Source organism: Carcharhinus amblyrhynchos, chromosome 8 (assembly GCF_965287045.1).
Source record: "Carcharhinus amblyrhynchos chromosome 8, sCarAmb.v2.hapA, whole genome shotgun sequence".
In the NCBI taxonomy this organism is placed as follows: Eukaryota; Metazoa; Chordata; class Chondrichthyes; order Carcharhiniformes; family Carcharhinidae; genus Carcharhinus; species Carcharhinus amblyrhynchos.
Window position 1 is genome coordinate 36799059 of NC_137331.1, and position 21844 is coordinate 36820902.

Genomic DNA, 21844 nt, shown 5'->3' on the forward strand with positions numbered 1-21844 from the left:
ACACTCTAGCTGTGACTGTAACACTACATTCTGCATCCTCAGCTTTCCTTCTCCCCTATGTACTCTACGAGTGGTATACTTGGTCTGTACAGTGCGCAAGAAACAATACTTTTCACTGTTTGCCAGTACATATGACAATAATAAATTAAATTAAATGTGGGCACTGCAGACAAGGCCAACATTCGCTGCTCATCCCCAATTGTTGTTGAGAAGTTTTTAATCTTTTCCTATTTTATTTTGCTCATTTGAACCGGATGTACCAACCTAGTCAGGTTCAGGTTGGGCTTCAATGTGGCACAGTAGTTAGCACTGCTACCTCACAGCACCAGGGACCAGGTTCAGTTCCGGCCTCAGGTCACTGTCTGTGTGGAGTTTGTATGTTCTGTCCGTGTCTGCATGGGTTTCCTGCTGTTTCCCCCCACAGTCCAAAGATGTGAGGGTTTGGTTGATTGGCCATGTTAAATTCACCCTAGTGTCAGAGAAATTAGCAGGGTAAATATATGGGATTACAGGAATAGGGCCTGGGTGGGATTGTGGTCGGTGCAGGCTCGATGGGCTGAATGGCTTCCTTCTGCACTGTATGGGTTCTATAATTCTATGATCAAGGGAGAAAGCAGGTCTATAAACACCAGGGAAGATATTCTGTATTGGAGGAACAAGCTTGTGAAAAGAAGGCGAAACAAATGAAACTGGTTTTCATCCCATCCTTGGTTTGCTCTTTTGAAAATAGACACAGTGCTGAAATGTGTGAATTTGATTCTGGCAGAGCACATGTTAAATTCCAGCCTTGCGCACATTCCCCAACTACAACCACCCATCAAACACCACTTGTTCAAACATTTTTCACAGGCTGGTTTCCCAAAACACTGAAATCAGTCTGCTTTAGGGGCACAGTAATTAGCACTGCTGCCTCACAGTGACACAGACTCGGGTTCGGTTCCAGGCTTGGGTCACTGTCTGCGTAGAATCTGCACATTCTCCCCGTATCTGTGTGGGTTTCCTCTGAGTTCTCTGGTTTGATGCATTGGCCCGAACAGGCGCTGGAGTGTGGCGACTAGGGGAATTTCACAGTAACTTCATTGCAGTGTTAATGCTTGGCTGTGACTAATAAATAAACCCTACTTTTACTTCACTTTACAACTGTGTTAAAATAAAGGCAATATTTATGTTGTCGGGTTAATTGTAGCATGACCATTTTTGTTCCATTCGGGATGTGCCGCAACTGTGAAGTCATGAACACACGAACACGCACACATGAACATGCACATATGAACAGTCACTGACTTTACTCAAACTTGCAACATAAACACTGACTGACTGAGCTCCCACTTCACAGTTGATCCCTTTGGCATGTTAGCAGACCAAACTGAGAGATGGTCCAAACACAGCTGCATTCTCCTTTAAGTACTGACTTCAGCCTCACCATAACAGAAAAGCACCAAGCAAAGGGGCAGGGGGTCAGTCGGAAAGAAGATGTGTGGGCACAACGGCTGGTTTAAGAATTCATCAAGTCACAGAGATATACAGCATGGAAACAGGCCCTTCAGCCCAACTCCTCCATGCTGACCAGGTTTCCTAAACTGAACTGGTTCCATTTGCCTGTGTTTGGCCCATATCCCTCTAAACCTTTCCCATCCATGTACCTGTCCAAATGTCTTTTAAATGTTGTAATTGTACCCGCCTTATTGGCCCGCGGATCCTTTTTAAATCTCTCACCTTAAACCTATGCCCTCTAGTATTGGATTCCCTTATCCTGGGGAAAAGTCCTTGGCTAATCACCTTATCTATGCCTAGATAAGACAGGCCAAAGATAGAAGTACAATGGCTTGCTTGTATGACCCTGGGATGGTGAGGGGAATTCACCTAAGTTTCCTCATCCTGATCACTAGCTGTCCCCTGCAGAAAGTGTGCCTACTTGAATATCTGGTAGCCTGCTTAATACAAGTCTGTTTTTTTTTGTAATTGTCAGCAGGGATTTTGGGGTGGCATGGTGGTTAGCAGGTGGTTTGATTCCTGGCTTGGGTCACTGTCTATGTGGAGTTCTCCTCGTGTGTAACTTTGTGACCATACATGCACCATGTGAAAAAAGTGCCCCTCAGGCCCCTTTTACATCTTTTGCCTCTCACCTTAAACCTTTGCCTCTAGTTTTGGACTTCCCTACCCTGCGGAAAGGACCTTGGTTATTCACCTGATCTATGCCCCTCATGATTTTATAAACCTCTATATAGTCAACCCCTCATCCTCTGACGCTCCAGGGCAAAAAAAAAAGCCCCAGTCTCTCCTTATAATTCAAACCTTCCAATCCCAGTAACATCCCCGTCAATCTATTCAACTGACACTGTCTCCAAATGATTGATATTCAAGGTGGGCTACGTTACGGTGTTTCCCAGGTTGACTTACCTCTTCTCTTGGTCTGAGCCTCCCTTGATCCCGGTGGGGCATTGATGTCCCCTGTCCCTTGAAAGTAGGTGTATTTTTTCACCGCTATGAGATTAGGGGCAAACTTCCAAACATCTTCGCGATCGTCAATGATGCAAACCATTGAGTCACCACACGGAAAGAGATTTCTACGTTGGAAAACAAAACAAAACAGGTACCTAAAATGTAAACATTTTACTGCAGTGTGAAGTGTACTCCTCCATTTAAATCCTAATTCCCTTTAATAACACTAATTAAATTGGACAGCTATGCTAGTTTGAGAAATTATGGGGGTGTTGAGAAATATTATTTATCATTGCTTTCTCGGTATTTTGGGTAACATTTGGGAGTACTGTTCATTTGTAACTGGTGGGTTCCATTTATAAACAACTTATACAACCACCGGACACTGCACTGTGCAGCCAATGAAGCACTTTTTGGGAGTGCAGTGACTGTCGTGGTAATGTAGGAAAGGCCAATTTGCACACAGCAAACGCCCACAAACAGCAAAGCGATAATGGCCGGATAACCTGAGATGTTGATGCTGGGGCGGCACGGTGGTTAGCACTGCTGCCTCACGGCGCCAGGGACGTGGGTTCAATTCTGGCCTCGGGTGAGTCTATGTGGAGTTTGTACGTTCTCCCTGTGTCTGCGTGCCAGTCCAAAGATGTGTAGGTTAGGGGGATTGGCCATTCTAAATTGCCTCTTAGTGTCAGGGGGATTAACAGGATAAATACATGAGTTTACTGGGATAGGATCTAGGTGGGATTGTTGTCAGTGCAGGCTCAATGGGCCAAATGGCCTCCTTTTGTACTGTAGAGATTCTATAATTGGGGATGAATAAAGCCAGATCACTAGGGATGATCCATCCACGAGGACACCTCATATCATCTGAAAGGTGGCACCATCGACACTGCAGTGCTTCTTTGGTACAGCACCGGGGAGCACCAACTTCATAAAATCCCCGCAGCACAGAAGGGAGGCCATTTGGCCTAATGGGCCTGCACCAACAACAATCCCACCGCAGCCCTATCCCTGTAACCCCCCCCCATGTATTTACCCTGCAAATCCCCCTGGCACTAACAATTTAGCATGGCCAATTCACATCTTTGGACTGTGGGAGGAAACCCAGCACCCGGGCTGGAGGCAGGAAGAAACCGCAAACTACATACAGCGACCCAAGGCCGGAATTGAGCCTGGGTCCCTGGCATTGTGAGGCTGCAGTGCCATCATGCTGCCCTTGATTCTTGGTGCTGAAGCCCTGGTGTGGGATTGAACCTGGAACCTCGCGACTCAGAGGCGAGTGAGCGACCAACTAAGCCACGGCTGACGCATGCTGCTCGCAGGCCAAGAAAATCAAACAAAGCGAGTACAAAATCACGGTGAGTGGTCTCTGCAGATCCCATTCCTATCGCACCTATTTCTGTTAGCCGATTAACAACAGTCATGGGGAAGTTTATCAACATGAGCAGTACTATCGCAGTTCAGTAAATGCTGCCCTCGGTGTTATTACAGATGTTAAAATATTCTCTCATCTACATTTAAAATGAACACAGCATTAATTTGCATTTCCTACATTCAGAATATCAATTATAGCTTTACATATGACCCATCATTTTAAACGTACGGACGACGAGTAACAGTTCCTCCAGGATAAAAACGTTCTTTTTACTTTTCCTGTTCTTTGAGATAAGGTAGGGTGGTAAGAAGAGAAAGAAAGATGAGGTAAGAGGGGAAAGGATTAATGGGAACCCAAGGAGCAACTTTTTTTTTACACAGAGGGAGGTACATATGTGGAATGAGCTGCTGGAGGAAGTGGTTGAGGCAGGAACATTGACAACATTTAGAAGACATTTGGATAGATACGTAGATAGGAAAGGTTTAGAGGGATATGGGGCAAATGCAGGCAAATGGGGTTCAAAGATGGGCACTGGTCCATTGAGCCTGCACTGACAACAAGCCCACCCAGGCCCTATCGCCATCACCTCATCTATTCACCCTTCTAATCCCCCTTAGATAGTCATTTTGGTCAGCACAGACTAGTTTGGGCCAAAGAGCCTGTTTCCATGCTGTAGATTCTATGATACTACAATCACCAACATATAAAATCACTTTTTAATAATCAGCATTACTCACGAGTCAAATGAAGAGCTGCTGTATAAATAACATTTATAAATTAAATTTTTACAGTGCAGGAGGAGGCCATTCAGTCCATCGAGTCTGCACTGGTTCTCTGAAAGGGCGTTCTACCTAACCCGACTTCCCAGCCTTCTCTCCAAAAATTTGCACATTCTTTCCAGTCAGGAAGCAATCCAATTCCCTTTCTAATATCTCCGCCACCCTCTCAGGAATTTCGTTCAAGATTCCCATCACCCTCTGATGAAAAAAATGTTTCCTCGCATCACTCCTACTCCGTTGCCCCTTATCTTCAATCTGTGCCTTCCAGGTCTTGACACTCTCGAGTGGGGAACTGTTTCTCACTATTCCACCCCGTCCATACCCCTCGGGGTAAAACACATCATAATTCCCATGAAAAGCATCAGGCTCGTAACAAAGTAGATAAGCTTCTGTGATTGATTCTGCATTACTTCCAAAGAATCCATGTAGTGCAGAAGGAGGCCATTCCACCCATCGAGTCTGCACCAACCACACTAACACCTAGGCCCTATCCCCATAACCTCACAAAATAACTCTGCTAATTCCTAGGGGCAATTTAGCATGGCCAATCCATTTAACCGCACATCTTTGGACTGTGGGAGGAAACCAGAGCACCCGGAGGAAACCCACAGAGACACAAGGAGAATGTGCAAATTCTATACATACAGTAATCCGAAGCTGGAATAAAATCCGTGTCCCTGGTGCTGTGAGACAGCAGCCACATAAATTCGAATTCCCAACTGCTTCCGCCAACCCCACCACTCAAATGCCAGTCAGTATCTTGTTTTCATGAGTTTGATTACAGACAGCGCTGACCTCTTTTGCTGCTATTATCATGCTCTGCTATTTTGCTTTCAGACAGTGCTGACCTTTATTCAGTTATTAACACCTGCTCTGGAGCAAAGCTTCAGTCTTTATACGATCATTACCATTCTGCGTCTTGAGTTCCATGGCATCTTAGTCATTTAATCTCGCCTGCCTTCCAACCTATCCCTGATATTCTCCACCTACTCCTCCCTACTTCTTCAACCACATAAAACTTTCACTGGCACAAAAACCAGCACATCTCTGTCTCTTTCCAATCACAAAAAAAATCACCTCGGACCTGAAACATTAACTCTCTTTTGCGCTCTCCACAGACAGACCCGCCGAGTCTTTCCAGCATTTGCTGCTTTTATTTCCAGTTTCCAGTGTCTGCGGTATTTTGCTTTCACTAAACAAGAGGCACTCTGTGACTCAGCAAAACCGGCAACTCACCGTGAGCAAGGGAAGTTAAGAACAGGGAACTCAAAAGCAACATCAATACAAACCACACTGCCATCTACAGGTATTGTCCCAAGGCTGACGTCAACACAGTTTTCATTTCCTTCTCAGTCCAAAGTAATTTTCTACTCAGATCCCCTCTGATACAGAAAAATCTCTTCATTTTCTCCAGGAATGATATTCCAACACCAATTCTTTCCGTGAACTACCCAGCAGCTAAATAAATTACGTTGGAAGCGACTTACATTGCTGCTAAATTGTGGCGTCTGTTTTCATATCTTCTGGTTCTCTTTCTTATTTTCAAATCGGTTGATTTTCTTGCTCCTCCCCTATTTCTGGAACCTTCTCCCATCAATGGCGGCCATGGTTTCTGCCACCTTGATGTTAAGCTCGTAAATTCCCTCCCTGAACCTCTCCATCATTCTCTCGCGCTCTCTTAAGGTCATCTTCGGTCACTGTCTGTGTGGAGGTTGCATGTTCTCCCCGTGTCTGCGTGGGTTTCCTTCAGACGCTCTGGTTTCCTTCCACAGTCCAAAGATGTGCGGGTTAGGTGGATTGGCCACGATAAATTGTTCATTAGTGACAAGGGGATTAGCAGAGTAAATATGTAGGGTTACGGGGATAGAACCAGGATGGGATTGTTGTCAGTGCAGACTTGATGGACCAAACGGCCCCCTTCTGCACTGTAGGGATTCTATGATCTTCAAAACATAGCTTACTGACCAAGCTTCTCATCATCTGTCCTAATACCTCCTTATTGCTCAGTGTCAAATTTTGTTCAATAATCCTCTTGTAAAGCACCCGGAGGTGTTTTACTGTGTGAAAAGCAAGTTGCTTTTGCTTAGCTTTCCATCTCTTTAATTTTTTTCATCCTCGTGTGTCTATCATGTGACTTCCCCCTAAGTACATTGACGCAACTCGCCTCAAAGACTCCGCGTTCCACATTCTCACCGCCCCGGGGTAAAGATGTTTCTCCTAATCTCATTGTCGCATTTATCAGTGACTGTCTCATGTTTGTGGTCATTGCTTTGTGATTTCTCCAGAATGTTGGAAAGGTATTTGTTTTCTCTCAGCCCTCACTACCTCTCCAAAATCTATTGAGTTTGGAGTACAATCAACCACCCATTCAGTAAATAATCTCGTTCTTTAAAAATGGAAGGATTGGAAAGTTAAAATCTTGTGGAAAGCAGGAGGTACTTTGTGAGAACATTGAGACGGGGACAACCCTGTACTGTAGTCAAAGAGATGTCCGTTGAATCTTACAATCAATACCTTCAACGTCACCTCTGAAGTCTTGCAAGGCCTTAGCACCACATCTGAGATCACCCACAAGTTTAGTTCAGGATTCAACATAGTGAGTGGAACACACTAGATCCTGAGACAATTCTGCCAACAGCTCAGTAAATCTGAAAAAAATTAGGTTCTGCAACACACGCTCCAAAGCAATCCCATCTGGCACCAAAAGATTGCGAGAAAGATTCCCAGGGATTCTGCAGCCTCATATGAAGCCTCAACGTAGACGATACACTTCCTTTGAGTATAAAAAATCTGACTATTCCATTCTCATTCTTTGCTGTGGAATGGGCTATGGATATGAAAGGCATTATATAAATGCAAATCTGCTCCCTGTTGTGTCCCACTCTCCTGCTGAGTATTGGACCTGTACGTGGTACGATTTTGACCAGAGGAAAACCACAGATGCTTGAGCAAAACCCATTCTACTTCTAAGTAAGTGAGCTCCAACACTTGTAACCAATCCAGAAGTTTTGCCGAAAATGGTCAGCTATTAAACCTCAGGAATTTTAGCTGCTTCAGGAATTCTCCCCCCATCGTGTGCACGGCTTCAGGTAAAGAACACATCCGCCTGTCCACCACCTTAAAGATGCCATCCCTCCAACACTGGCATACTGTGGCTGCAACTGTGGCACACCACCCTCTCGCCAATGATTCAACAGCAGACTTTTAGCTCCCGAGGTAAGATCAGAGAGGCTGGGGTAGTTTTCCATGAAACAGAGAAGGACGAGGGGAGATTTCATTCAGATATGTAAAAAAATCAGGGATTTGGATGGGGGGGGGGGGGAGCAAGCTGATGGTTGGGGTTCAAAATGAAACAGGGCTGCTTGGTGCAGGGGCAGCACAGTGGCACACAGGTTAGTACTGCTGCCTCACAGCGCCAGGGACTCAGGTTCAATTCCCAGCTTGAGTCACTGTCTGTGTGGAGTCTGCACATTCTCCCCGTGTCTGTGTAGGTTTCCTCCGGGTGCTCCGGTTTCCTCCCACCGTCCGAAAGACGTGCTGGTTGGGTGCAACGGCCGTGCTAAATTCTCCTTCAGTGTACCCAAACAGGTACCAGAGTGTGGCGACTCGGGGATTTTCATAGTAACTTCATTGCAGAGTTAATGCAAACTTACTTGTGGCAAATAAATTAAAAATAAATAATTACGCAGCATATTTTACAGCCTGTGGTTGAGAAGGCGGATATCTCTCACCCCCATTCCAATCAGGGTGCACAGGTGATACAGAAACTGATGTTTAATAGCCATTCACTCTGTACCTGGATCAAACCCCTGTTGAAATGGGGGTTATAAGCCATGAGTCATTGAATTCAGGAAGCATAGTGGAGAACATGCCCCTGTCTACATCAATGAGGATGAAGGGGAAATTGTTGAGAGCTTCAGTTTCTACGTGTCCAGATCACCAACCTGTCCTGCTCTCTCAATACTGACGCTATGGTTAAGAAAGCCCACCAATTTCTCAGTAAACTAAGGAAATTCAGCTCGTCCATTACGACTTTCACCAACTTTGACAGGTGCACCATGGAAAACATCCTTTCTGGATTTATCACAGCTTAGTACGGCTCCTGCTCTGTCCAAGACCGCAAGGAATTACAAAGGATCGTGAATGTAGCCCAGTCCATCATGTAAACCAGCCTCCCATCCACTGACTGTATCTACACTTCCCGCTGCCTTGGCAAAACTACATTCTGCACCCTATCCTTTCTTTCCCCCCTATGCAATCCATGAAGCATCTATTTTGTCTGCATAGCGTGCAAGAAACAATATCATTCACTGTACCCCAATACATATACAGATAGGGGAGTCTAAAACTAGAGGGCACAGGTTTAAGATGAGAGGCGAGGGGTACTAAAGGATCCAAAGGAGCAATTCTTTCACACAGATGGTGGTCTGGAACGAGCTGCCAGATGCAGGTACAATTTTGTCTTTTGAAAAGCATTTAGGTAGTTACATGGGTAAGATGGGTATAGAGGTGTGGGCCAAATGCAGGCAATCGGGACTAGCTTAACGGTAGAAACCGGGCAGCATGTACAAGTTGGGCCGAAGGGCCTGTTTCTGCACTGTAAACCTCTGTGAGTCTATGTGACAATAATAAATCAAATCCAATCAGTGCGGTACTCACCGTAGATTTCCAGTTTTAGAATATGGATCGATACACTCATCTCTCGATAAAATCCGATGCGAGAAAAGTTTCTTCTCTGGATCCAGAAATCCTTAAAAGAAGCAGAGAAGAAACCAAGATGTGTCATTAACACGGGTCCAAGTAAAATCATCTGGATGGATCAATTTCAAGGACTATTAAAGAGTTGCACACACAAATAAGACTCAAGGGCGAGGTTCAAGAGACAACCTAAGCCCCCAGATACAAGTAATTCTGTGATAAATTCCAAGTAACACATTTTTACTCAAGCACCTTTCGAATCAGTTGGTTCAATCACACGAGGGCTCAAGTCCAAAACCGAGCAGGTTCCCTCCAGGTGCTCCAGTTTCCTCCCACAGTACAAAGATGTAACTCAGCTAGTTCTCCACCCCCACCTTCACAGGAGCAGTATCAGGCACGGTGGCACAGTGGTTAGCACTGCTGCCTCATAGCACCAGGGACCCGGGTTCAATTCCAGCCTTGGGTGACTGGAGTTTGCGCATTTTCCCCACGTCTGCATGGATTTCCTCCGGGTGCTCCTGTTGCCTCCCAGACTCCAAAGCGCCAGGTTAGGTGCAGGTTAGGTGAATTAACCATGGTAAATGTGTGGGGTTACAGGGATAAGGCATGGGGAGGTGGGCCTGGGTAAGATGCTCTTTCAGAGAGCTGGTGCAGTCTTGATGGGCCAAATGGCCTCCTTTCACACTGTATGATCCTATATCACTATGCTGCCATGCCACGTAAGTATCAATGCATGGAACTGGCTTCATGTCGACAGCTTGCTACAGGACAGGGGCTGGGATTTTGCAGTCCCGCCTGCTACTGCGATCATCCAGTCCCGCTAGAGTCCAACGGACTTTTGGCCGGGCAGCTGAAACAGCGGGGCTGGAAAATCCCAGCCAAGATCTCGATCCAGCCGCAACCTTGCGGATGCGCTATTTCGGACGCGGCTGTCATGATTTAATTCTTTTACCTTTTGTTCAGCAGATCAATGAAAGAGTTCTCCAGCCTTCCTGTACACACCTGCAGCCGGCAAGATTAGCATCTGAAACCGGCTTCGAAAACATCAGGATTGGGAATTCTGAAAGGCCAACTATGGGATACAAGGTGGTGGGGGGGGCGGAATGTCAGGTTTGGGTGTTGCAAGTATAAAATGTTTTAAAATAGAGGGAGAGCACAAAATAGCTTAAAAACTTTTCCAAAACTTCTGAACGGTTTCAAATTTCGAGTGGTCGCTCTGCATAGAGAGAAATGAAAGTATTGACAATTGAGAACCATAGGGCAACCTGGTGGCACAGTGATTAGCACTGCTGCCTTACAGCACCAGGGACCAGGGTTCGATTCCCGGCCTGGGTCACTGTCTGTCCGGAGTCTGCACATTCGTCCGGCGTAAGTTTCCTCTGGGTGCTCCTGTTTCAGTTCAAATATGTGCAGGTTAGGTGGATTGGCCTTGCTAAATCATTGAATCATGGAACACCCCACTGTGCAAAAGGAAGCCATTCAGCCCATCAAGCCTGCACTGACTCTCCGACAGAACATCTTATCCAGGCCCACCACCTGTCCCAACACCATAACCCCACACATCATTTATCCCACTAATTCCTCTAACCTACACATCTTGGGATACTAAGGGCAATTTAGCACGGCCAATCCATCTTTGGATTTGCGTGGGATTAGGAGAACAGGGCAAAAAGGACCAAATGGCCTCCTTTTGCACATTAGGGATTCTGTGCTTCTATGGAGATAAGATGAAGGTGATCTTTACTGGGCTAGTTCATTTCGACTGCTGGAGGATCACTGATCTTTAGTTTGATACTGCCACCCACTGTTCATTTGAAACATTACAATTAAATCATTCACAACTCTGGCGAAAGTTTGATAAATGCAGGGTGATGCTTAAAAGCATTTGAATGGAATATGACAGCTAGATATAAATGAAATGTCAGACAATGGGGCACAGAGTTCCTTTGTTCAGGTTGTATTTTACTGATATTTATCAGAGCAAATCAATACTGTCTGGGTGCCACGTCTGATCTTATCAGAACTTGTGACTTTGATGATTTAGTAACGACATCAATTAATATGAAAGAAGAGCTATTCATTTCATTTGGCCTGCTCCATCCAAATACCATGTTTTTGCCATCCCAAAGCATGGGGCAGCATGGTGTCTAGCACTGTTGCCTCACAGCACCAATGACTTGAATTTAATTTCTGGCTTGGATCACTGTCTGTGTGGAGTTTGTACATTCTCCCCTTGTGTGCGTGGAGGAAACCCATGCAGACACAGAGAGAACGCGTAAATGCCACACAGCCAGTGATCCAAGCCAGGAATTGAACCCGGGTCCCTGGCACTGTGAGGCAGCAGTGCTAACCACTGTGCCTCCGTGTTGCTCATTCATTTCCAACGTTGCAATTCTCTTTAACAGCGCGGTATGAAACTTGTTATAAAGGCAAAACATGTATCAATGTTCACATTGAACCTTATCGAAATACATAAGAACATAAGAAATTGGAGCAGGAGTAGGCCATCTAGCCCTTCAAGCCTGCCCCGCCATTCAATAAGATCATGGCTGATCTTAAAGTGGATCAGTTCCACTTTCCCGCTTTCTCCCCATAACCCTAATTCCCCTATCAGAAACCTATCTGCCCGTGACTTAAATATATTCAACGAGGTAGCCTCCACCACTTCAATGGGTAGAGAATTCCAGGGATTCACCACCCTTCGATTGAAGAAGTTCCTCCTCAACTCTGTTCTAAACTGCACCCCCCCCCCCCCACTTATTTTGACACTGTGACCTTGCCTCTGACAACTCCTGCCCCACTCTATACATACACATACAGACTCGATAAGACACAAATCTCTGGAAGGATTTAAAGTTGGGGTGCGGAATTTTCCGGCCTCCTGTGGTCAACGGACCTTTGTATGGTCCACCCCCTGCCCTCTCCGATTCCCGTGTCAGGCAGGATAGGAAAATTCTCCCGCAAGGTCTGTCTTGCTCATAAGGGTGGCACAGTGGTTAGCACTGCTGCTTCACAGTGCCCATGGCCCAGGTTCAATTCCAGCCTCCGGTGACTGTCTGTGTGAAGATTGTACATTCTCCCCAAGTCTGCGTGGGTTTCCTCTGAGCTCTTCGGTTTTCTCCCACAGTCCACAGATGTGCGGGTTAGCTGGATTAGCCATGCTAAGTCACCCCTTAGTGTCAGGGGGACTAGCTAGGGTAAATGCATGGAGTTATGGGGATGGGGCCTGGGTGGGATTGTGGTCAGTGCAGGCTCGATGGGCCAAATGGCCTCCTTCCGCACTGTAGGGACTCTGTGATTCTGTAACTAACTTTCAGATCACAACCCAAATCCACAACATTTCTAGAAGGGAAATCACTCAGCCACTGTACACCACGTACCTGCAATTGTGTGCGCATAAAGCCTGCTGCCAAAGGTGAACACATGCAGCTCGTAAAGTTTTGCTATTTTTTCGAGAAACTCTTTACAGTGAGGTCGTAGCCGAGTGTGCAGCATTGGCTCTCCCCGTCCCAGCCTGAAATGGAATATTCCCTGTCGGAGATTTAAAGGAAGAGACATTTAAAAATTGTACCAATTAATTCCAAAGAATTAGCAAGAGCACCGTCTATTTCCTCTTAAACACAGAAGTGATAGCCCAAAATATGCCTGCATCCTGAAATAAAAGAAGGAAATGCTGGAAGAACTCAGCAGGTCTAGCGGCATCTGCGGAGACAGAAACAGAATTAATGCTTCGAATCCACATGAAAATCTAACTCCTCCTTAAATTTACTCTGAGAAGGGTTCTATTGGACTGGAAACATTAACATTTCTCTCTCCACAGATGCTGCCAGTTCTGCTGAGTTCTTCCAGCATTTCCTGCTTTTATTTCAGAAATTAAAGCTAGTTAATTACTGATCATATATGCCATGAAATTGACTGACAGCCATAAAACTTCTACCCAACCTATAACATACAATAAGCAAAAGATTACGACATTCATTGTGAATTTCACTGAGAGTTTCCAATGATGTTGCATTCATTACGGCACAGCTTATACCTAGTTTATTCTTAAAACTGTACGTCAAGATGAAAGGCTCTACGTCAGGAGTGCAGGGAACAACAGCAACCTGCATTTATCTAGCACCTTTAACACAAAGTATCCCAAGGTCGATCCCACCACAGCAGTGATGGTCAAACAGAATTTGGCACTGAAAAGCATAAGGACATATTAGCACAGGTAACACAAAGCTTGGGCCAGAGAGGTACGGTTTAAGGAGCAGTTTAAACTGAGGGACAAGTAGAGAGGTTTAGGAAGTTCAATGCTCAATGTAAGAGGCTGAGGCAGCTGAAGGCACTGCCACCAATGGTGGAGTGATTAAGGCACCCACATAGAACAGAGAAGGAGAATACATGTTGAAGAAATTCTGGACGCAGTATTAGCAGTTGCTGTGCTCGAGATTCTGCATCTTGTAGATTGCAGGCAAGTTAAAAGGGTCGTGAATGAAGCCCAGTCCATCATTCATAAGATATAGGAGCAGAATTAGGCCATTCAGCCCATCGAGTCCACGCCGCCATTCGATGTGGCTGATATGCTCCTCATCCCCATTTTCCTGCCTTCTCCCCATAACCCTTCAACCCATTACCGATTAAAAATCTGTCTAACTCCTCCTTAAATTTACTCACTGTCCCAACATCCACGGCACTTCGGGATCGCGAATTCCACAGATTCACAGCCTTTTGGGAGAAATAGTTTCTCCTCAACTCTGTTTTAAATTTGCTACCCCTCTCATCCTAGAATGACCCACAAGAGGAAGCATCCACTCTATGTCTATTTTATTCATACCTTTTATCATCTTGTACACCTCGGTTTGATCTCCCCTCATTCTTCTAAATTCCAGAGAGTATAGGCCTAAACTGTTCAATCTCTCTCCATACAACAAACCCCTCATCTTTGGAATCAATCTAGTGAACCTCCTCTGAACTGCCTCCAATGCCACTACATGCAAACCAGCCTCCCACCCATTGACACTATTTACACTTCCTGCTGCCTCGGAAAAGCAGCCAGTATAATTAAGGACTCCCACACACCCCGGACATTCTCCCTTCCACCTTCGTCCGTCGGGAAAAAGATACAAAAGTCTGAGGTCACATACTAACCGACTCAAGTACAGCTTCTTCCCTGTTGCCATCAGACTTTTGAATGGACTTACTTTGCATTAAATTGATCTTTCTCTGCACCCTAGCTATGACTGTAACACTACATTCTGCACTCTCTCCTTTTCCTCTCTATGGATGGTATGCTTTGTCTGTATTGCACACAAGAAACAATACTTTTCATGTATTAACATGTATGTTAATACATGTGACAATAATAAATCAGTCCAAAGACTGGGGAGGTGGGGCTTCTATAGTTTGGAGATTCTTTGGAAGATGAGTTAGAGCAAGAGGCTGTGCAACGAGTCTTGATTCCAACAAAGGACTGCCAAGGAAGAGCAGTTCACATGGTCATTGTGACATTAATCTGAAGGACAAAAAAGGTGCCAACAATAGATAGGCAAGGAATCAGAAACACAAAAGTTAACTTGTATCCTGTCCATGAGGGTCAGAACAATGCAAAAGAGACTCCCATACATGGAATGTAAGATACGGCAAACTTCCCATTCAGGGTTACAAGAAACGAAGGGGTCAAGAATGGCAAATGGAGATTTGAGGCAAAAAAATGATTGCGATCTATGTCATTAAAATAATTAAAAGACTAACGCTCCATGGAGGTCAGTCAAGATGCAATGATCATGCTGCGAGGGGTAAGGTACTCAAATGCACAATCGCAAGAAGTTAGTGACTGCAGGGGTGAATCACCAGCAGAAGAGTAGATAGAGATATATCATGAATCGTAGAGGTCAGAGATAAGAAGGAATAGCTGGAATGAGGACAGCATCATAATCAGGTGCTTACAACACAGAAGGAGGCCACCTTTGATTTGGCTCTCTGATGATGCAAATTAACATAGTGCCATTCTCCCACCTTTTCTTCACACCCTGCACATTCTTCATACAGTAAACGGCAGAACCCTTAGGAGTATTGATAGGGAAACGGATCTGGGTGTACAGGTCACTGAAAGTGGCAATGCAGGTGGAGAAGGTAGTCAAGAAGACATATGGCAAGCTTGCTTTTATCAGCCAAGGCACTGAGTTTAAGAATTGGCAAGTCATGTTGACGCTTTATAGAACCTTAGTGAGGCCACACTTGGAATATTGTGTTCAATTCTGGTCACCACACTACCAGAAGGATGGGGAGGTTTTGGAGAGTGTACAGAAAAGATTTACCAGGATGTTGCCTGGTATGGAGGGCATTAGCTATGAGGAGAGGTTGGGGAAACTTGGATTGTTCTCACTGGAGTGACGGAGGTTGAGGGGAGACCTGATAGAAGTCTACAAGATTATGAGAGGCATGGACAAAGTGGATAGTCAGAAGCTTTTTCCCAGGGTGGAAGAGTCAATTACTAGGGGGCGTACGTATAAGGTGCAAGGGGCAAATTTTAAAGGAGATGTACAAGGCAGATTTTTTTACACAGAGAGTGGTGGGTGCCTGGAACTCATTGCCGGGGGAGGTAGTGGAAGCAGACACGGTAGTGACTTTTAAGGAGCGTCTTGACGAGTACATGAATAAGATGGGACTAGAAGGATATGGTCCCTGGCAGGGAATGGGGTTTTAGTTCAGACGGGCAGCATTGTCAGTGCAGGCTTGGAGGGCTGAAGGGCCTGTTCCTGTGCTGTAATTTTCTTTGTTCTTCCTCTTTAATTAATAATCCAATTCCCTCTTCACTACCTCAATTGAACATGCTTCCACCACATGCTCAGAATTCCAGATCCCAACCACTCGCTACATGAAAGCATCCTTGAAGGAAAACAGAATTACATCTTTTTCTTCCTTAGTGAATCTCTGTCAGTCAGAGAAAGTGGGATATGTTGGGCGCCATGGTGGCACAGGATCCTTGTGTGTCTGTGGAGTGTACAAATTCTCCCCGTGTCTCCATGGATTTCCTCTGGGTGCTCCAGTTTCCTCCAACACTCCAAAAATGTGCAGGTTAGGTGGATTGGCTATGCTAAATTGCCCCTTACTGTCCAGAGATGTGCAAGTTAGGTGGATTGGCCATGCTAAATTGTCCCGTAGTGTCCAAAGATGTGCAGGTTAGGTGGATTGGCCATGCTAAATTGTCCCGTAGTGTCCAAGGATGTGTAGGTTAGGTGGATTGGCCATGCTAAATTGTCCCGTAGCGTCCAAGGATGTGTAGGTTAGGTGGATTGGCCATGCTAAATTGTCCCGTAGCATCCAAGGATGTGTAGGTTAGGTGGATTGGCCATGCTAAATTGTCCTGCAGTGTCCAAAGATGTGCAGGTTAGGTGGATTGGCCATGCTAAATTGTCCCGTAGTGTCCAAGGATGTGTAGGTTAGGTGGATTGGCCATGCTAAATTGTCCCGTAGTGTCCAAGGATGTGTAGGTTAGGTGGATTGGCCATGCTAAATTGTCCCGTAGTGTCCAAGGATGTGTAGGTTAGGTGGATTGGCCATGCTAAATTGTCCCGTAGTGTCCAAAGATATGCAGGTTGGGTGGATTGGTCTTGCTAAATTGTCCCGTAGTGTCCAAGGATGTGTAGGTTAGGTGGATTGGCCATGCTAAATTGTCCCGTAGTGTCCAAAGATACGCAGGTTGGGTGGATTGGTCTTGCTAATTTGCCCCTTAGTGTCCAAGGATGTGAAGGTTAGGTGGATTGGCGTTGCTAAATTGCCCCTTGGTGTCCAGAGATGTGTAGGCTAGGTGGATCAGCCATGGTAAATTATTCATAAAGATATGCGGGTTAGATAGATTTGCCATGGTAAATTTGTGGGGTTATAGAGATAGGAGAGGTAGGGAAGCCTGCATAAGATGCTCTTTCAGAGAGATGGCATATACTCAATAGGCTGAATGGCCCCCTCCTGTGGCACTGCAGAGACTCCATAGATTTACCTGGTTGTTGGAACAAGATGCAAACGCGCTGTTCAACTACAGATTTCGACAGATTATTATCAGGACCTCACCTTATTGGACATCTTTTGGCACAATTGTTCTGTCGTGTGGATTAAAGTCTGATCCAGATCCACCATCAAGACTAATTTTCTGTTTTTATGTAACCACTGCTGATCTTCCCGACCCAACTGTTCAGCTTGCTGTACGTGGAGATACAGGGCAAATGACATGTAAAAGGAGGAGAAAGAACATCAGCAATTTTCAAATAACATGCATACTATATATAGGTCATTTGGCAGTACAGAATTGCTGAGAAAAAGAGACATGCTGTCAAAGTTTTTCATTTTGCACACATCAGGACAGGCACAAGAATGCCAAATTTCAAAGGGAGCAACAATTTATACTACACGAGAAAAGGGTGCTGCTTGGTTCGCAAGTTGACTGTGATTGACTGAGTCGGGAGAGGGGGCGCGGGGAGGGGGCCACGGGGGCACACAATTGAGTACAAGCTGGATGATCTTCCTTCTCTGAGCGCTTACCTCAGAGCTGACCATCAGCTCAGGAACACTGTGAACCATCGAAACTGTGGCTGTGGATAGTGGCACCATCTGCTTCCCATTCTTCTTCTGTAATCTGGAAAAGGAAATTTGGAACAATGGATTGAACACCATAAACTCCAAACTGGCCTTAGGCCAGATTGAAAGTAAACAATACAGTTTCCATCCCAACTTTCTCTGACTTCTTCTGACGAAATTCATGTTGTGCAATCCCCGAGTTCTGGTAGTTTCCAGGGACTTTCCTCAATTGAATTTATAAAAACACTGATCGCCAGCAGGTTATTTCCCAATCCAGGATGGAGGAATGTCAGACCAAAGTCAATCCTGATTATACCTTCCCCCACTCCTCAAGGACATGTCGGCCCGGACACTCCGGGCAGTGGGAATAATGGTCAGATTGCCGCTGCCTTTGAAAGCTTACCCAATCCGACACAGGCGCTACAGCGCATTTCTTTAAGGATTATCCAATCAGGCTGTCAGAGAAATGCACAACACCACTCATCAGGGAACACAGTCCGGGACAGAATGGGTGCTCCCACTTAGCGTGGCACTGGCTATTTATGGATCTAGTGTGAATGTGAGCGACTGGGTAGGGGGTGAGCAAGGGGGGTGTTGTGGGGTGAGTGAGGGGGGGTGGGGGGTGTGCGAGGGGGTGGAGGGGTGAATGAGGAGGTGAGGGACTGAGCGAGGGGAGGGGAGAGTGGGCAAGGGACTGGGGGGAGTAAGCGAGTGGATGGGGGGGCTGAGCGATTGGGTGGGTTTGTGGGGGTGAGCGAGTGCCTGAGTGGGTGCAGGCAATCATTCTTATACTCCCTGCTTTTGGATGTATTAGCGCGGACCTTATACTGATGACCACGCGCCCACAAATGGAAATATTTTCTCCTCAGCAATCCGGCCAGTCTCTTTGTTTAGTTTAAAGATCCCTATCACCTCTCAGTCTTCTCCTTTCTGAAGAAAGGGGCCCCTGACTGCTCAGTCTTTCCTCATTTTACAGCATCTCAGATCAAATAGCACCTTTGTAAATCTTTTTAGTCCCTTCTCCAGCACAACTGGCACCACTGTTGTGATATGGAACAGTACACAATGCTCCAAATAAGAATAGACAAGCTTAGCATAACTTCAATGTTTTCACAGAATCCCTACGGTGCAGGAGGAGGCCAATCGGCCCATCAAGTCCTCACCCACGGTCCTACCACGTAATCCCACGTATTTTTCCCACTCATCCCTCTAACCTACACATTCTGGACCCTAAGGGGCAATTTAGCAAGGCCAATCAATTCTTTGTTCCTCTACTTGTCCAGACACACACTCACTATCAAAGCAATATGTATCTTCCATATAACTTCTGATCCAAATATACCACCACACACTATAGCCATAGTGTAATTAATTTTCCAATGAAATTCTTGTTCTGTAAAATGTATTAATGTTTTCATGCATCCTCACAGAATTCCTACAGTGCAGAAGGAGGCCATTCAGCCCATAGACTCTGCACCGACCACAATCCCATAACCCCACCTATTTACCCTGCTGATCCCTGACACAAAATGGGCAATTTAACACGGTCAATCAACCTAACCTCGCACTGTGGGAGGAAACCAGAGCACTTGGAGGAAACCCACACAGTCAGGGGGAGAACGTGCAGACTCTACACGGATAGTGATCCAAGGCTGGAATTGAACCTGGGTTCCCTGCGCTGTGAGGCAGCAGTGCCAACCACCGTGCCGCCTTTGTATTAACTGCACCCCACCAATGTGCTGGTTGGCCACTCGATATTTCCTCTTTAAAAACAATGCACCAACATCTGCAAGAAATGTTGAAGTGTTTCAGTGAATTGATTAAGGAAATTACCTGAGCAAAGGTTAAGTATGAACCACAAGATGGGACAGGCGACTCGGAAAACAGCACATTCGGATACTGGGCTTGTTACTGCACTCCATCTGCCATCTTCAATTAGAAGGTGTGTAGGCAAAGAAAAAATATACAAAAGAACTTACTGTGTCAGGTCCTGACCACAGGCCGCACAGAGGCCTTTCATAACAATGGGGTGACTGCATCCCTCGAGTCGTATCAATACGCTTCTGCACAGAATTAAATGGAGAAAAATTAGCAAGTGCGCAAAGGATTAAACAGAAACACAAACTGCTACTGAGACTGTATTTATGTTTTCACGGGATGTAGGCATCACTGGCAGGGCTAGCACTTGTTGTCCATCCCTAATTGCCCTTGAACTGAGGGGGAGATTCACTGCAGAGGGGGCAATGAGGCAGCCACATTGCTATGGTTCTGGAGCTGTGTAGGCCAGGCCAGGCAAGGACAGCAGATTTCCTTCACTAAAGGGTATTAGTAAAACAGATGGGTTTAATGTAACCCTATTTGTGACACTAATAAATAAACTTTAAACTTAAACAGGGGACAAAGCAGGTAGATAGAATGAAGATAAAGAATCCAAACATGATCAAACTGAATAGTTGAACAAGTTTGAGGGGCTGAATACTCTCTTTCAAAAGATGTGCTAGTTAGGTGCATTGGCCATTTAAATTCTCCCTCAGTGTGCCCGAATAGGCGCTGGTTGTTAAAAAAGACCCACAATCCCACCCAGGCCTTATCTCCATAACCCCATGCATTTACCCTAGCTAGTTACCCCTGATACTTAGAGGCTACTTAGCATGACCAATCTACCTAACCCGCACGTATGTGGACATGGGAGGAAACCTGGAGAAAACCCATGCAGACATGGGGAGAATGTGCAAACTCCACACAGACAGACTGTCACCTGAGGCCTGAAGTGAACCCAGGTCTTTGACCTGTGAGGCAGCGGTGCTGCCCCTAGGCAGTGAAGTGCTTTGAGACATCTAGCAGGTGATAAGATGCACTGAAGAAATGCAACTCTTATTTGATGTAGCTATCCTCTACTTGCTGCATTTTGCCAGAATTGTTTCTGCAGTCTCAGGTTGGGGGGGTGGGCTGCCTGAAATAGACTCTAAATAAACTTCAGCTTGCTTTGCTGTAAAACAGATTGTTGCAAGTCATACTGCCCCATGTCCAACTCACTGGCTAATACTATTGTTGTTAGCATATCTTCACATCCACATTGTTTTTTTGTACCCTTTGGAAAATAGGGGAAGGATTGCCAAGCTGTTTATCAGTCTATTGGACCATGTTATTAATGTTCCTTCCATCGCCAACAAGTCCTGGTACTTGGACTCGAACCCGAGCTTCGGGTCCACAAGGCCTCCTGACTAATATTCAACAGGCTCTGCTTGTACTTACAACGCAGCCCCTGGAGTTGGGGCCTGCCACTAGTGCATCTGCTGCAATATAAATGCCGTAGAGGTTTTCAGCTCGGAAACAGGCCCTTCGGCCCAACTTGTCCATTCTGCCCTTTTTTTTAAACCAATAAGTTAGTCCCAATTGCCCATGTTTGGCCCATATCCCTCTACGCCCGTTTTATCCATGTAACTATCTAAACGCTTTTTAAAAGTCAAAATTGTACCCGCCTCTATTACTATCTCTGGCAGTTTGTTTCAGACACTCACCACCGTGTGTGTGAAAAAATTGCCCCTCTGGATCCTTTTGTATCTCTTCCCCTCTCACTTTAAACCTATGCTCTTTAGTTGGAGACTCCCCTAACTTTGGTGATATGAAGTGTTGTAGCACAACTTTGCAGTAATGTTGGTCACTCACTTTCATTTCACATTTGTACATCAACCCTCCCAACTTCATTACCACGAATGAAATTTAACCAAATAAACTTTCCTACAATTCAAGTGGTTCAATCAGATTAAATCAAACACCTTTCCATGCCCACATTCATCAGCAAATTCTGCACTGTAATTAGGGAGTTCACTTGCTCCAAGCACATCAGATGGTGAGTGATTAAAGGTATTTTGTCTAGTGTAGCCAGCCGGTCAAGGTTATGTTTCCAACTGCGAGCAGCTTGATCTAAATTAGTAATGGCAAACTCCCTCTGTCACACTGGGGATGATGTGGAGATGCCGATCTC

The 21844-nt window shown here is 45.5% G+C and overlaps 1 protein-coding gene across 1 annotated transcript in view; it reads right to left on the bottom strand.

Moving 5' to 3' along the window:
* ctdp1 (CTD (carboxy-terminal domain, RNA polymerase II, polypeptide A) phosphatase, subunit 1) overlaps nt 1-21844 on the bottom strand; it is a 299871-nt gene that overhangs the window by 242623 nt on the left and 35404 nt on the right. The window contains exons 2-7 of the mRNA XM_080193894.1: nt 19836-19919; nt 17821-17914; nt 17353-17481; nt 12675-12825; nt 9256-9346; nt 2401-2567 (exon numbers count right to left, since the gene is read on the bottom strand). Of these exons, the coding sequence (XP_080050020.1) occupies nt 2401-2567; nt 9256-9346; nt 12675-12825; nt 17353-17481; nt 17821-17914; nt 19836-19919 (716 nt within the window). The remainder of the gene's footprint in view (nt 1-2400; nt 2568-9255; nt 9347-12674; nt 12826-17352; nt 17482-17820; nt 17915-19835; nt 19920-21844) is intronic.